Source organism: Sinocyclocheilus rhinocerous, unplaced genomic scaffold (assembly GCF_001515625.1).
Source record: "Sinocyclocheilus rhinocerous isolate Xijiao unplaced genomic scaffold, SAMN03320098_v1.1 scaffold166, whole genome shotgun sequence".
NCBI classification, from domain to species: domain Eukaryota; kingdom Metazoa; phylum Chordata; class Actinopteri; order Cypriniformes; family Cyprinidae; genus Sinocyclocheilus; species Sinocyclocheilus rhinocerous.
The window spans coordinates 2596111-2610108 of NW_015633186.1; the positions used below are offsets into that span (position 1 = coordinate 2596111).

At 37.4% G+C, this 13998-nt stretch overlaps 1 protein-coding gene across 6 annotated transcripts in view; it reads right to left on the minus strand.

The window, feature by feature from the left end:
• The window catches only part of sez6b (seizure related 6 homolog b), a 185525-nt gene that overhangs the window by 53952 nt on the left and 117575 nt on the right, over positions 1 to 13998 (minus strand). For all 6 annotated transcript variants that reach the window (XM_016557060.1, XM_016557059.1, XM_016557056.1 and 3 more), the window contains exon 4: positions 9389 to 9578. In XM_016557060.1, coding sequence (XP_016412546.1) covers positions 9389 to 9578 — 190 coding nt within the window. The remainder of the gene's footprint in view (positions 1 to 9388; positions 9579 to 13998) is intronic.

Sequence of the window (13998 nt, forward strand, 5' to 3'; positions counted from 1 at the left end):
TTCTATCAAAGTTATCTAACATTATCAAGCTGAATTTGTTCTGACACAGTTTAACTCTGAGTTCTTGTCATATTTTATTACCATTTTACCATTTACCATTTTACCATTTACCATTTTACCATTTCTAAACTATAGCGAATAAACTGTGATAATGTGAGAAATGTTGAAGGTGTCTGAATAAATGTTGACTGTATCTATGTGAAGTTAACCAACTAACATTATACATACTCTTTTGGTTTCTGTACCCAATATTTAAAAAATTTACAAATGCAATGAAAATATTGGTATCGGTACTCTGTATTGGCAAGTACCAAAAATAAAAGTATCGGTATCGGGCGAGTGCTGGAGAAAGTGGTATCGGTGCATCCCTAATAGACTCCAGTTCAACTTCCTGTGGGGTTTGACCAATTTCAAATTCCAAGTTAAGCTGAAAGGAAGCCAATCCAGCACCATACCACTGCTAGATACTGAAGATGTAACTTGGAGAATGTTTCACACACTTAATTTCAATATCTAAAGTCAATCATATTTAATAATTCCACATAATTTGGCGTGTGAGCGTGCAGCTCTGTTCTCTGAGACGTTGGCGGCACATAGCACTTCTCAGCTAATTGGCTATGAGGATTCAGCCTGTGTTGTTTCTCATTTCTGTCTAATAAAGCACAGAGTGTACGGCACTTCTCATGCTCGCTTTGTTACATTCAGATCATTCTTATTAGTTCACTCTTCAGGCATGAGAGTCCTTCAGATTTGATTGTAGAGGGGGCGTCTTATGTGATCGCAGGTTTTCTTGTGTAAGCTCATTGAAGATTGATGAAGAACAAGTCCCTCAATGCTCCCCGACTCTCGAGGATATATGGACATTTGAGAGCTTTGGCCATTGAACTGGCTGGCCAGGCACGGTCAGCATTTCATTTCAACTTAAACGCTTCTAAAATGGGCTACTTTTCAGATATTAACTAACCTGAAAAGGCATGCCAACCTCATTATCTGCAGCCGTCATGGACAGAGACAAGGACACACTCTGCCAAAGGGGCTAATTAAAATCTCTTTTTATTCGTCTTCTTTGCTTGGCTAAACCTCATGAGCTGAGCCAAGATGGTTCCTGTAAGTCAAAGACTTTTATTTGCATGTTATTTCTGACAGACTCGGGGTTGTGACCGAACCGGAGAACAGAAGCCAGTCTTGGAGGAATTGCATTGAAACCATCGAGAACTACATAGAGAAACTCATTTGTGCTTCAAATAAACATAAAAGCTGCAGGCTGGTCAGACGCTTTCAATTGAGCTTAAGTAGTCAGATCACAGGATTTTTGTCTGCTTGTATTGCTCAGCGCCCGTGTACTTGACATGTGCGGCTAGATGCACAATAACATACAAGCCACCAGCTATTTCTTTATCAACTGAATTTACCTTCACACAGAAATCTTTGTGGACAGCCTAGTCTCATGATACTGGATTTGCTGGATCAGAAGCAGGACTGGCTCCATCCTCTAGAGAGGGGTTGGAAGTGGGATTCTGCCTTTTTAAAAGTGCCTTCTTCCCTGGAACATCACAAGCTGGGCTTCCTAGCTGGGAGGGAGGGCTTATGAATAAATGGATGGAAGATCTGGAGCTATGCTAACATCTGTGCGGCAGTAAGGAGTGAGTTGTCAACACACTTTCCGCACACCTACACACACTAGATCTCACTCCTAATCCACCACAGGGGCGTAGATTACGCGGGGGACGCGGGGGACGCGGGGGACGTGTCCCCCCCACTTTTAATATCACGTAAATTATATATAACATTTCTGTCCCCCTCACTTCTGAAATGATGGCTACGCCCCTGATCCACCATCACCACCGGTGGAGAACAGGATGTTACTGCTGCTGTGCTGGAATAGTACGCCGTTTGAAACAGCTATTTGCTATAGTTTGCTAACAGCTGCCAATAAGTGTTCGCGCAAGGCCGTTATCATCACAATCATCATCAAGTGGATGGGGTGTTAGTCAACGGAAGTCAGACTCATTTATACCGTAATTCTATTGATCAGCTTCCAAAATGTCTGGCAAAGAAAGCTGTGGATGTGAAAAATGTTCCTAGCAGCATATACATGTTTCTAGTCTTATTATGTGTGATTCATTGATGCATTTTATTTCAGAGAGAAAAATGTTTGTCTTTGTAATGGTATCAAAACTAAGATTGTAATGTTCTCTGAAACAACTTTTTTTCAGTGAAAGGGGTCATGAACTGCCTTTTTAAAAATTATTTTGTACTCAAAATTTGGGATATCACTTAAATATTCTGATTAACAGCACAAATATATATATATACATATACACGTTGATTTAATATAAATAAAATTATAAAAATATATATACATAAAAATAACAAATAAGATAATTTTTAATAAGATTATGTAATAATAATATAAAATAATATAATCATATATATTTTATTAAGATAAATAATATAGGGCACACTTTATTTTAAAGTCTAATTCTCGCTATTAACAAACCAATAACTGCGACTTTTGCCTCAATAAACTCCTAATATGCTCTATATTAATAGTTAATAAGGCAGTTGTTACTTGTTATTATGGTCACAGAATATGTGCTTTATAAGTACTAATAAACAGCCAATATGGTAATTATAGGCATGCTAATAAGCGACTAGTTAATAGTGAGAATTGGTCCCTATAGCAAAGTGTTACCAAAATATTTTTTAAATTTAGTAAATACACTTTTCAAATAAATAAAAAAACATCCAATTTAATATATATTACATAATAGTAATAATTATTTAATATATATTAATTATCCTAATTATTAATAGTAATAAATAATTAGGATATTTTACATTTTTAATTCTTTAAAATAAATAAATGCATAAACTATGATGGAAACACATTTTACTGAATAAAAAATGCATTTCTACATGTTATTTGACAGTAGTATAACACATTTTTAGGCAGCAGATTACTTTGTCGTTGCTGCTTATTTGCATAAAGTTTGCTCATGTTACGGGAAATCACTGGCTCTGATTGAAAATTAATGACTTTCCATATCTTAGTAAACTGTAACGTGAACAGCCCTTTAGTTTTCAACCCCTTACTTCAACCACTCTTCTCCATCCAGGTATATAATGGCCACTTTTTACAATGCACTCAGTTCCTAGATAAAATCAAGTTATTCCTTATTAAATATCATGTTTCACTCAAAAATAAGTCAAATTATCAGTGTAAAACAGATTGCAAACACCTGCTGACTTGAATACTGATAAATTAAAAGACAAAATTATTATATACTAAGGGTGTACAAAATTACAAAAGAACAAGGGGGGAAAAAGATCAATAGAGGGAGATAAAAACTCCTCAGTCATAAATCTGCCGTAGACTTGAACATGAGGGCGGTTTGGCCTTTTATTATTGGCCGTCAAACACGGCAGGAGAGCACGAAAATTAATGTTGCAGAAATGAGACGGCTTCAGGCAGAGGTGAACCTGGCATAAAGGTGAAATACAGCCTGAGCCGCACATCTGCTTAAGCTGATCTGACACCTCAGCCGCCGAACGCTCTGACACCACTAAATGTCAAAGCTCTTTTACGGAAACTTTGCCTGTCTTTTAACGCAGCCGTCAAAGACACTGATCCATCCAGACGTTTATCACTGAGAAGGGCAACGTTTGCACCAAGACGCGCAGGTTTCAGGTCTACAAATCAGATGCGGACGCATGACACGACTCCCTAATCGGGTGAGAAAGGTGACATACTGTGTAGAGTGGCAAGTCACATAAAGTTGAAACGATAATGGCGCTTATAAAACCGAGAAAGGAAAGAATTACAGCTCTCTTGTTCGAATAACGCTCAGTTCCTGAGAAAATGTGCAATTCTATGGGACTCAGCGTGGTACCATCTCTTTCTGTCGACCCACCGACTCTTTAAATGTTAAAGCAATTTCCCACAGAGAAGCGGAGGAAGGAGAGTGTTTGACGGTTAATTGTGGAGCCTTTTCATTGCAAAATCTGCTTTGCTCTTTTTCTTATTTCATGAATGGCCCTATTTTCATCTGTCAATCTCCATGGCCTTGCTCACACCTGCAGCATTGTTCGCTCTTAAAGCCGTGCTTAGAAATGACCTGACATGACTCTTCTTACTGTGTCAGTCCAGGTCTTTTTTTTTTTTTTGGATGAATCCAAGGTGTAACTCCATGATGAGAGGGCAGGATTCATTAGCCTGTCAACCTCTCAAAAGAGGCACCTCATTACGTGGAAATTAATTAGCCATTCTCTCAGAGACGGTGTGTCCATCCATAATCAGATCTGTCTCGTCTTGCATGCCTGTCTAATGAAAATGTTTTCACTTTTTTCGCACCAGACAAGGTGAACCTAGTGATCAAACAGAATGGAATATCAAAGCGTCATCGTCTTCCAGAACAGAAAAATTCAGGGAATTGAATGATCTATGACACCGTATAGACACAGAAGAGTTTGAATTGTTTAATTTTGTTTTACAGCTATTCCGACTCACCTGTAACACGGTCAAGCTCACCCAGAGATCCATTAGAACTGGTTTTACTTTCATCTAGCGCTCTATAAAACCACAAGGGCGGAACTCAAATAAAATCCGGATGCGGCGAGCTCCAGATCATTTGGGATTCAGGGCCTCGGCCCAATGCCGCACAGGCGGGCAGGGTCAGAAGGAAAGAGAGGTGTGTGAACGAGTCAAGGCAGGGCATGTCTAGACACATAAAACTACCACATTCCCATCTATCACAGAAATCCAGTCTGTCAGCGCGCGACAGCATTTACAGTGCCTCCATGAAGACCTTGCTGACAAATAAGGTCAAAGGACGACTTACACAGCGTATAAGATTGTGTCATAAAATGCCTTGATTTAGACTTTATGGTCAAGCAGCAAATAATAAAACTTTGACCATTTTGAGAGTACAGATCTCTCGAGGGGTTTGAGAGATATTGACCCAATGCTAGTGTGACATTGCCAGTTACAACCGACTGCCTCAAGAATAGCTCTTTAACTTTAACTAGGTGTGACCTAATCAGACCTAAATGTATTTTCTGGCAGTTTGTCTTTAAAATCAGACACAGATAACCTCAAAATTGTTATTATAATTATATTTTAATGGAAAACCTCTTTGTCAGTAAGACAGTAAGTTATAATTTGTAATTCAAATGCTGTTCTTTTGAACTTTCTATTCACTGAAGAATCGGGGGGAAAAAAATCTAGCACTGTTTACACAAAAATATTAAGCAGTACAAATGTTTTCAACATTGATAATAAGAAGAAATGTTTCTTGAGCCCCAAATCAGCATATTAGAAAGATTTCTGAAGGATCATATGACACTGAAGATTCTGCTTTGCCATTACAGGAATAAATTGCATATAAAATACAATAGAAAAGAGATAAATTCAATTGATTAAATTGTATTGATATTTCACAATATTACTGTTTTTACTGTGTTTTTGTTAAAGGGGTCATGAACTGAGAAATTAAAATTCCCTTGAGGTCATTTTGCTATAAAAACATCCTGTACGTTTCAGAACTCAAAACTTTCTCGTTAATCTAAAAGACGTTATATTGAAGCCAATCTGCCAAAATGACAGGTTGTGGATTTTTGCTCTTTATGATGTAATAGTGTGGCTAAACTCCACCTCCTCAGCAGATGAATAACGCCTGCTTCTATATCACTGCCTGTTTAGCCCCGCCCACCAATTCGTGCATGTAGTAGGTAAAAAACGAGAGAGGCAAACGCAGGTCTATGCAAAAAAGGAAGAAGTTTATTTTTAATGAAGTTCCAGACCGCGTCAGTAAGAACTTGGTCTTTTGTTCACTTCATTTTACCACAGGTTCGTTTACAAACAAGGCACAATTCGATGCAGGATTTTCAGAAAGATTGAAACTAAAAGACCATGCTGTGCTGTGAGTGATAGTGAAAAAACTCAGTAAAAAAACGTCTAAAAAACTATTTTGTTTCTACTATTTTGTTCATAAAAAGGAAAAAAAAAAGTGTTAAAAAAACCTCACAACAGTCAATGAATTTACTGAATCCTTAAATAAAAAAAAAAAAATAGGATTTTCTTCAAAAAGTTACATGCCAACTGGCCAGCAACGCTTTCATTTACTCGCAAAAGTCTTTTTTACTTGCATGTGGTGCTTGGTGAGTGTGAATTTTGGCCGAACGAGAGTGCAAAGAAAGTAACAGACAAAAAAAAGCAAGAAGTGGAGCCCTGCTTCGGCTGAGGATGTGTGTCAGTGGGTGAGAGCGTGTATCTCAGCAGGTGATCCCTCGCCCTGCAGGGTTAATCTCCTCTGGGATGGGCGAGCGGCAGGGTGGAGGATATTACAGCAGCTTCCTCAGCCATCACCTCACACAGCAGCTCGCCATGCACGGCTAGGCTCAGCCCAGATCAGCCGACTTTATCACGGCTCAGCTACACAACTGAGCTCTTACCGGGGCAGGACTGAGATCCTCAGTTTATAATACCCTGCTAAAGCATTCGCCAAATCAGTTTACCTGCAACACATGCATATGCATACAGATGTGCTTCCTCTGCAGTGTCGTATGAGAGTGACATTATCTGAAGCTTGTGGCATTTGGTGGTGCGGCGAAGGGGGCGATTACCTGTTGAAAGGCCATTCAGACCCCAACAGCCTCCATTTCTAACTCCACTCCATCAGTCCTGCCTTGTTTGTGTTTAACCTTTATCCAGACGCAAAGTGGGGCGGCGAGGGTCCTTTCATTGTGATCTGAATTATTGAGAGGTCTAAATCTTTAATGTGAGTGTCTCTGATGGAGGTTCCCATTTAGAGAATCTGTCATCCGTCAAACTGTACGGCCTGCTGAACACTGAGACAGGACCGGTGTGTTAGAGGTATAGTAGAAAATAGCGTTGCTACAGACACATGACAAGAGATCAAAGTTAAATGCACTATAAAAGAGTTTGATGTGTTTATACTCTAATGCTCACAACACAAAGCCTTGGAAAAAGCTGAGGCAATCAAATGGAGATACAGGTTCATCCATGTCGAAACAGCCAATTTTTTTTTTCTAGACATGTCTGACATGACCTTGTCAAAAAAAACTGATATTCGAACAAAAACATCCAGAAGTGTTATTCCATTACGAGTAGTTTTCTGAAAGTGAGGTGAAAGGAAGCAAGGAAAACTTAAATAAAGTGCAAAAATGCAAACAGAACCTGCATCTAACCTCAATGATTGCAGAAAATCAAGTGGACTATAATTTTATTTGGTAGCTCAATGAGGATCATTCTCTCTATAACCTCAATATGTTGAAGTACAAGGCCGTAGGTTTGGTTTTAACATCAGTAGGGAGATTCTAACCTCAAATTATTGAGATGCAACATGTTTTTGGAAACAAAGTGAAACTGCCTGTTACATCTCATCAGTTGTTCTTGTTTAAAAAGAATATATATTTAAGAATGTAAGTGTTCATCCACTACCTTTTGTACACTGAATAAAAGTCCAAAATTGTATTACTTTTTTTTTTTTTGTGAAAATAAAAGTTCTTGCACAGTATCTTCATGCTGAACTTTTTAAAATCATGACAAGCTGCAAAAATGACAGACATCCTCCAAAGTCATACTGCAGATTTGCGTGAAGAGGCCAACATTTCATTCAATATTATAATTATTGTGAATTGTTTAAATGCTTTATTTATTATTCTATAAATTAATATTTGAATTATTATAAATATTATTAAAAGTTATACAAATTATACACTTTAAATCTAAAAACCTTAAAATCTGCTGTATATTCATGCTATTTGAATATGCACATATTTGGTATTAATATTTGGCTTCATTGCAGAGTTGTTATCATTAACTAAAACTATTAAAATATTTTTGGTAACTGAAATATGTAGCTAAAATAAAATGTAAATAAATTAGATGAAAAATTAAAACTTAAAAGACTAATGAAAAGTTAAAGTACTAAAATTACTAAAACTAAAGCTGAAATATACATAAAGCTAATAAATGAATAAATTAAAACTAAATAAAAAATAATAAAAATGACACAAAGCAAAATTACTGAAACTGAAAATACAAAAATAAAATAAAATCTAATTAAAATATTAATAAATACTAAAATAATATAAAAAGAATACTAAAATAACACAACTTCATTGATATTTGGCATTTATTTGGCATGTAATATCTTGACATGCTATATAAATATACATTAAATATAGATCTGGGAGTTTTGCCAAAAGGGAAAATAATTATGGTCAGGTTCTGATCACTATCTTTATTATCCGAAAAAGAGCAGCATGAACATTCTGTTAAACTACTTCTTTTGTCATCTACAAAAGAAAGTCACTCACACGGGTTCAAAATGACAACAGGTTGAGTAAATATAGTAATCATATCATTTTTGTTCATCCCTAAATCTACAGCCATTCTGCACCATATATTTACACTAGATCTCAATCCCTGCTTGATTCCTTTCCTTCCTTGTTAGCCATTATATCAATGTCAAGGCGAGTGTAAACCCAGTGGCAAAATTAGCTGCTCTTGCGTGTGCACATCCACCCAACATAACAGCTGGAGAACATTAAATTGAACCGGAAACAGGGGGAGCAGGGCCTTCGGAGCGAAGTAATTGGAAGTTTTGCAAAGAAACAGAGAGCCTTTATGAAATATGTGCTGTCTGGCTCCTACGGATGATTGCTATAAGTCAAATAGAGGGAATGTACGGCTTCTTTTCTAAGAAAGCTGAACACCACTGATTACCCCCCACACACTCATAAAGACAGAGAGAGAGACAGAAAGAGGGGGTGGAGTGTAAACGACTTTCTTATTCAAAAGGCATATTAAGGATGTGCAAAAAATGATATTACTCCACTGCAAACCCGCCACAGTTCATTAGCTCACAGAAACAAAAGAATTTGCCTGTATACAGTCATTTGTCATTTTATCGCCCCGTGAAACAAATGAGAAAGCAGTGCTGTGCGGGGCAGGGCACATCAGCGCTCCGTAACCTTTTCTGTTGTGCCGATCTCCCCTTGATGACTGTGTTATAAGACTATTAGCAGAGAATTATCCAAGTCATTCTCTGATGTAATTATGCGGCCTATTGACAGCAGCTGTCATTTTCAGGCTAACATGAGCATATTATGCTGACATGAGATAACAAGGAGTGTTTCCCCTTCAGTGCACAGAGAGTCTCTCCTAATAGAAAGCAATGATTGAGAGCTTCCTACTCCCAGAGTCCTAATCGTTCGTGCCAATCTAATCAGTAAGTGTACACTCATAAACAGGTCTGTCTAGAGCGCTGGATCCATGCCAGCCGGAGACACTGGCACAAGTGCAATTAGCAGGGAAGAAGATGAAGCAGATGTTTAGAGGTTGACACGTAGGACGGCTCACCTTGGTAACGCAGCAGCAAGGAGCTGGACTGCGGCTGCCGGCTGCGGAAGTGGATGGAGATTTGGTTGCTCCAGCTGCGTACCACCAGACCTTTCAGTAAGATGGACTCGTTGGCCAGGACAGAAGGTTCCCGGCCGGCCAGGTCTTCAAATCTGACCACGTCGCCCTCGGCCAGGCTCACGTTCATCACCTTAATGTTATGAGAGATAAGAAGAAAGAGAGCAGAGACAAGGTCAAAGAACATATGAAAACTAAGTGAGCTTTGTAGCTTTTAACTTATCGTAGCAATAGGTGTTTCTTCAGCTATGGGCCATGTAGACGCTTTTCCAGCTCTTCCAACAGCGGACATTCAAACATCAAAAGGGAATTGTAATTTTTTTGTTTTTGTTTTTTTTCTTCCTGAAAAGTCATGAATATTCCCACCGCAGTGTTATTTCTACCATTTCTAAATATGGGATGGACATTACAGTGATGGACAAAACATTTTTGGAAAAAAATGGTAGACACCGTTGTCTTACTATGACTAATTCCATAGCTAGCATTTCAAATATCTGGTATTGTTAGTTAGTAGTTAGTAGTAGTAGTAGTAGTAGTAGTAGTAGTAGTAGTTAGTATAGTATTGTTAACTAATTGTCATCCATCTTCATTGTCTGATAAAGAGCAACATGAACATTCTGATAAAACTCTTCTTTTTTGTTCTACTGAAGAAAGAAAGTCATGTGGGTTCAGAACGACAATAGATTGAATAAATCATATAATTGAATTATAATTATATTATTATTATTATTATTATTTATATAATTTTTTGTCCATACCCAAATTTTATGTATCTAGTGTTGTTATTGTTTTTTTTTTTTAAATGTTGCTTTCATTAATTGAAATAAAAAAGCTGAAATAAAATAAAAATATATATATATAAATATTATGTAAAAAGAAAAACTTAAAAACTTCACACAAAATTGCCTTGAGATGTTGTCCTGGCAAATAACTGAAATAAAATGCTTCAGTTGAAATATAAAAATGACTAAAATTAAAACTGAAATAAAAATAAAGCTACAAAAACGTAAAAGTAAAGTACAAAACACAAAAAAGTAATACAAATAACAAAAAACTAAATTACAAAAAATTATAAAAAAAAAACTAAATGCTAATTCAAAATAAATACTATAATAGTATATAATCAATACTAAAATATCACCATCATCTTAAATGCAGCAAGAATCATAATATTTTCACACTATTTGATACAATTACAGCTTGATTGGAAATGCTGAAAAATTACGGGCTGACTAACAATATTTATTTCAATTTTTCTTCTTGCATCTTATATCATCTCATTTTAGACTGTTGTCTCACTGGTACACAAGTATACTAACTAAAAATATAAACTGTTCAGTGTGGTGGAAATGACACAACATTTTTTTTTTTAAACTTGTGCAATGTAAAAGTGCTGTTTCAAACGTGACTTATGCAATCAGAAGCACTTAAGTAATTTAATAGGGTCTTTAAATACTCTTGGTGTAGGAGTGTTTAAAAGTGGAAAAGTTTGGAGAATACACAAAACCAGAAGGACAGATTGATGTGTTTTCGGATATGCAGAGGTGGCAGTGGGGTGACACATTCTGCCACACAGACTGCACTCATAATACTGTTGGCCTGTCTGTCTGCCAAGCTGCATGGTAATTGCAGCACGGCAATCTCCTGTCTGCTGAAGCCAGCATGCATATCCTCACCTGTCACTAATAGAAAGCCACAGCCGCCCATTAGTTCTCGTTCTGCCCGTCTACCACTTTAGACAACACATGCAACAACTGCATGAGCCAATATCCAATACTGCAGCGTGGGTGGAAGTCGTGACATGGAGCGAAGTAAAATAGTGGGAGTCTGAGGAATAATTACAATCATGCTGAACAAAAAAGTCAGACCTATTCAACTAGTGTGCCGTCGCAAAACTGTGCCATTGTGGCTGATCTGGGATCAGTTGGGATGTGCCCTTTGTGCTCCTCTCAGGTAATGAAAGTGCATTTAATCAGATGCAGGCAAATGAGTCTGACCTAAGGAGGGACCTTGCCTAGACGCGGACGTGACGACAGGTTAATGAGGCCTTGCACACATCGCCCTCAATCTACACACCCGTAACTCCTCACGACAGGAAGACACCTCAAACTCTCAGCTCAAATTAATGCCACTGTCTGTAGTCTACCATCAGGAAAGTTTTACAAAAAGCACATTTAAATTTGTCCACTACGAACGATGAGGATTGAATTTAAATAGGGATTGTGGAAACGCTCTTAGAGGCCCCTGAGTGCTGTGAAGGCAACAGGTGACAACCTGATGATGTGTACTACAGAATAAATTCACGCTTAATAAAGCCGGAGCTGCAATGTGCTGAAGCAGTCTATAAAACAAAAGTGCATTACAAAGTAATCACATTACACTAAAAGCCCTCGGATAATAAAATGTTTCCAGAATATTGCTCGCCATAATCCAATTTGCGTTGGCACTGGGCCCGACTGTCTACCCCACGCATGTAATCCCTCGCAGAAACACAACTGTCAGTCAGATGCAGACGTTGGCGTGTAAATGTGCAGCCGCTGTGTCATTCAGGGTCAGTGTTGATTAAAATGTTTGCCGCTTTTTACACAGAGCACAACAGACAGGTTCAGAATAAAGGGAAATTACGTCAATTATCCCAGCGCTCCCAGCCTGCCCAGAGTAATGTTTTTGAAAGAAATGCCTAATGCTCACCAAGGCTGCATTTATTTGATCAGACATACAGTAAAACAATAATATTGTGAAATTGTGAATACTATTTTTATATTATGAATATATATTATTCAAATTTAAAATAGCTGTTTTCTATTTTAATATATTTTAAAATGTACTTTATTCCTGTGATGGCAAAGCTGAATTTTCAGCAGCCATTATTCCAGTCTTCAGAAACTGTCATTTTTTTCAGGATCCTTTGATGAATAGAATGTTTGAAAGCATTTATTTAAATAAACATGAAATTTCAAAAAAAAAATATTCATAAATTTATTTAAATAAACTTATTTTCTATATTTTATTTTATATTTGACAAATGTTGATATATGTAAAGGTTGGTGGGAGAAACTACAGTGGAGAAAAGCATGCATCAACATTTGTAACTGAATCAAGGCTCATACCTCACATACCTCGTAAGTTTCTGTGATTTTCTAGCACAACACCTCAGACAGGTTGTCAGGGACCAAAAGAGTGTTGCTGCATTAAAACCAGTCGCTCAGCGTGGTTCTACACACCATGTGGATTAATGTAAATACAGTTGTCACCAGTGTTCGAACTATACCCCGTGGACTTTGGGGGAGCCCACTTTTTCCTTTTTTTAAAAAATTATAACCCTGGTTGTCACTACCTGAATTTTTGGGGGAATAAACTTGTATCTAGAATGCATTGTCACTCCTGTAAACAACTGAACTTAGCGTGTGGAGTGGGATTTAGGATTCAGCAGAAGAGTGACAATCGTATTTAGCTGGGAGTGTGTACATGGCCTAAGAGAGACATACTGATACAGTCACTGTATCAGCACTCTGAGGGCAGGCGGATGGTTAATTAATCTGGAAATGCATGCTGTGTCACATTAACAGAGAATTAGCAGAAAACCCCTCCAGCTATGTCTGAGTTTAAAAAAGGGCTCCTGCTCTCCTGCCTTCCTGTGCTGCGCTGAATCTGATTTCCTGTTTACAGCAATAAAGAATTCAGAATAATTGAGGTGACACCTCATAAATAAACAAACTTAATTTGCAGGTGATATGAGTCACCTTTTCAGATCTGAGTGAGAGAAACAAAGCAAAGAAAGGGACAGAGTCAGAGCCGTGGTGTAGTGGGTCAGGAAATCCTGTGGTGCTCACAGGGTTCATATTCTGATTCTTTGCAACTGTCCTAAAAAAAAAATAAAAAAAAAAAAAAATAGGCTAAAAGCCCATAAACAAACAAAACATAAAGTAAGAGATAAGATAAAGGGATAGAAAGAGTGAAGGAAAGAAGAGTGATGTCCATGTGCTCAGCTCTTTTAGTAGGCGTGCGTCCAGCAGTGCTTCTTTAATCATCTCTGATGCCTCAAAGCTAATGAAAGCACAGGCTTTTTCTCTGTTCTCCAACATGGCCTATCTTTCTGTCTCCGACACGCATGACCCCTCTCTAGTACAGTGTAAATGCCTGATTTACAAATAAATACCAGACAGATACCAGGTCAAGGACCATTCTTTCAAACAGGTGCCTTTTCCAGTCAGCCCCTCCTGACTTCAACTTGTCCTTGAAAAGACAATAACCTGAAAGGCCAATAACGAAGGCACACAACTTTCATCATGAATAATATTGTGTAATAAGATTGTGAAGAAAAAAATTATATGAATAAATTAATTAATTCTATTGCATTATATAGTGTAAATAAATTGCATATATGTGACCCAGGACCACAAAACCAGTTAAATGTTTAGATTTATACATTATCTGAAAGTTGAATAAATAAGCTTTCCATTGATGTATGGTTTGTTAGGATAGTAGAGTATTTGACTGAGATACAACTATTTGAAAATCTGGAATCTGAGGGTGCAAAAATCAAAATATTG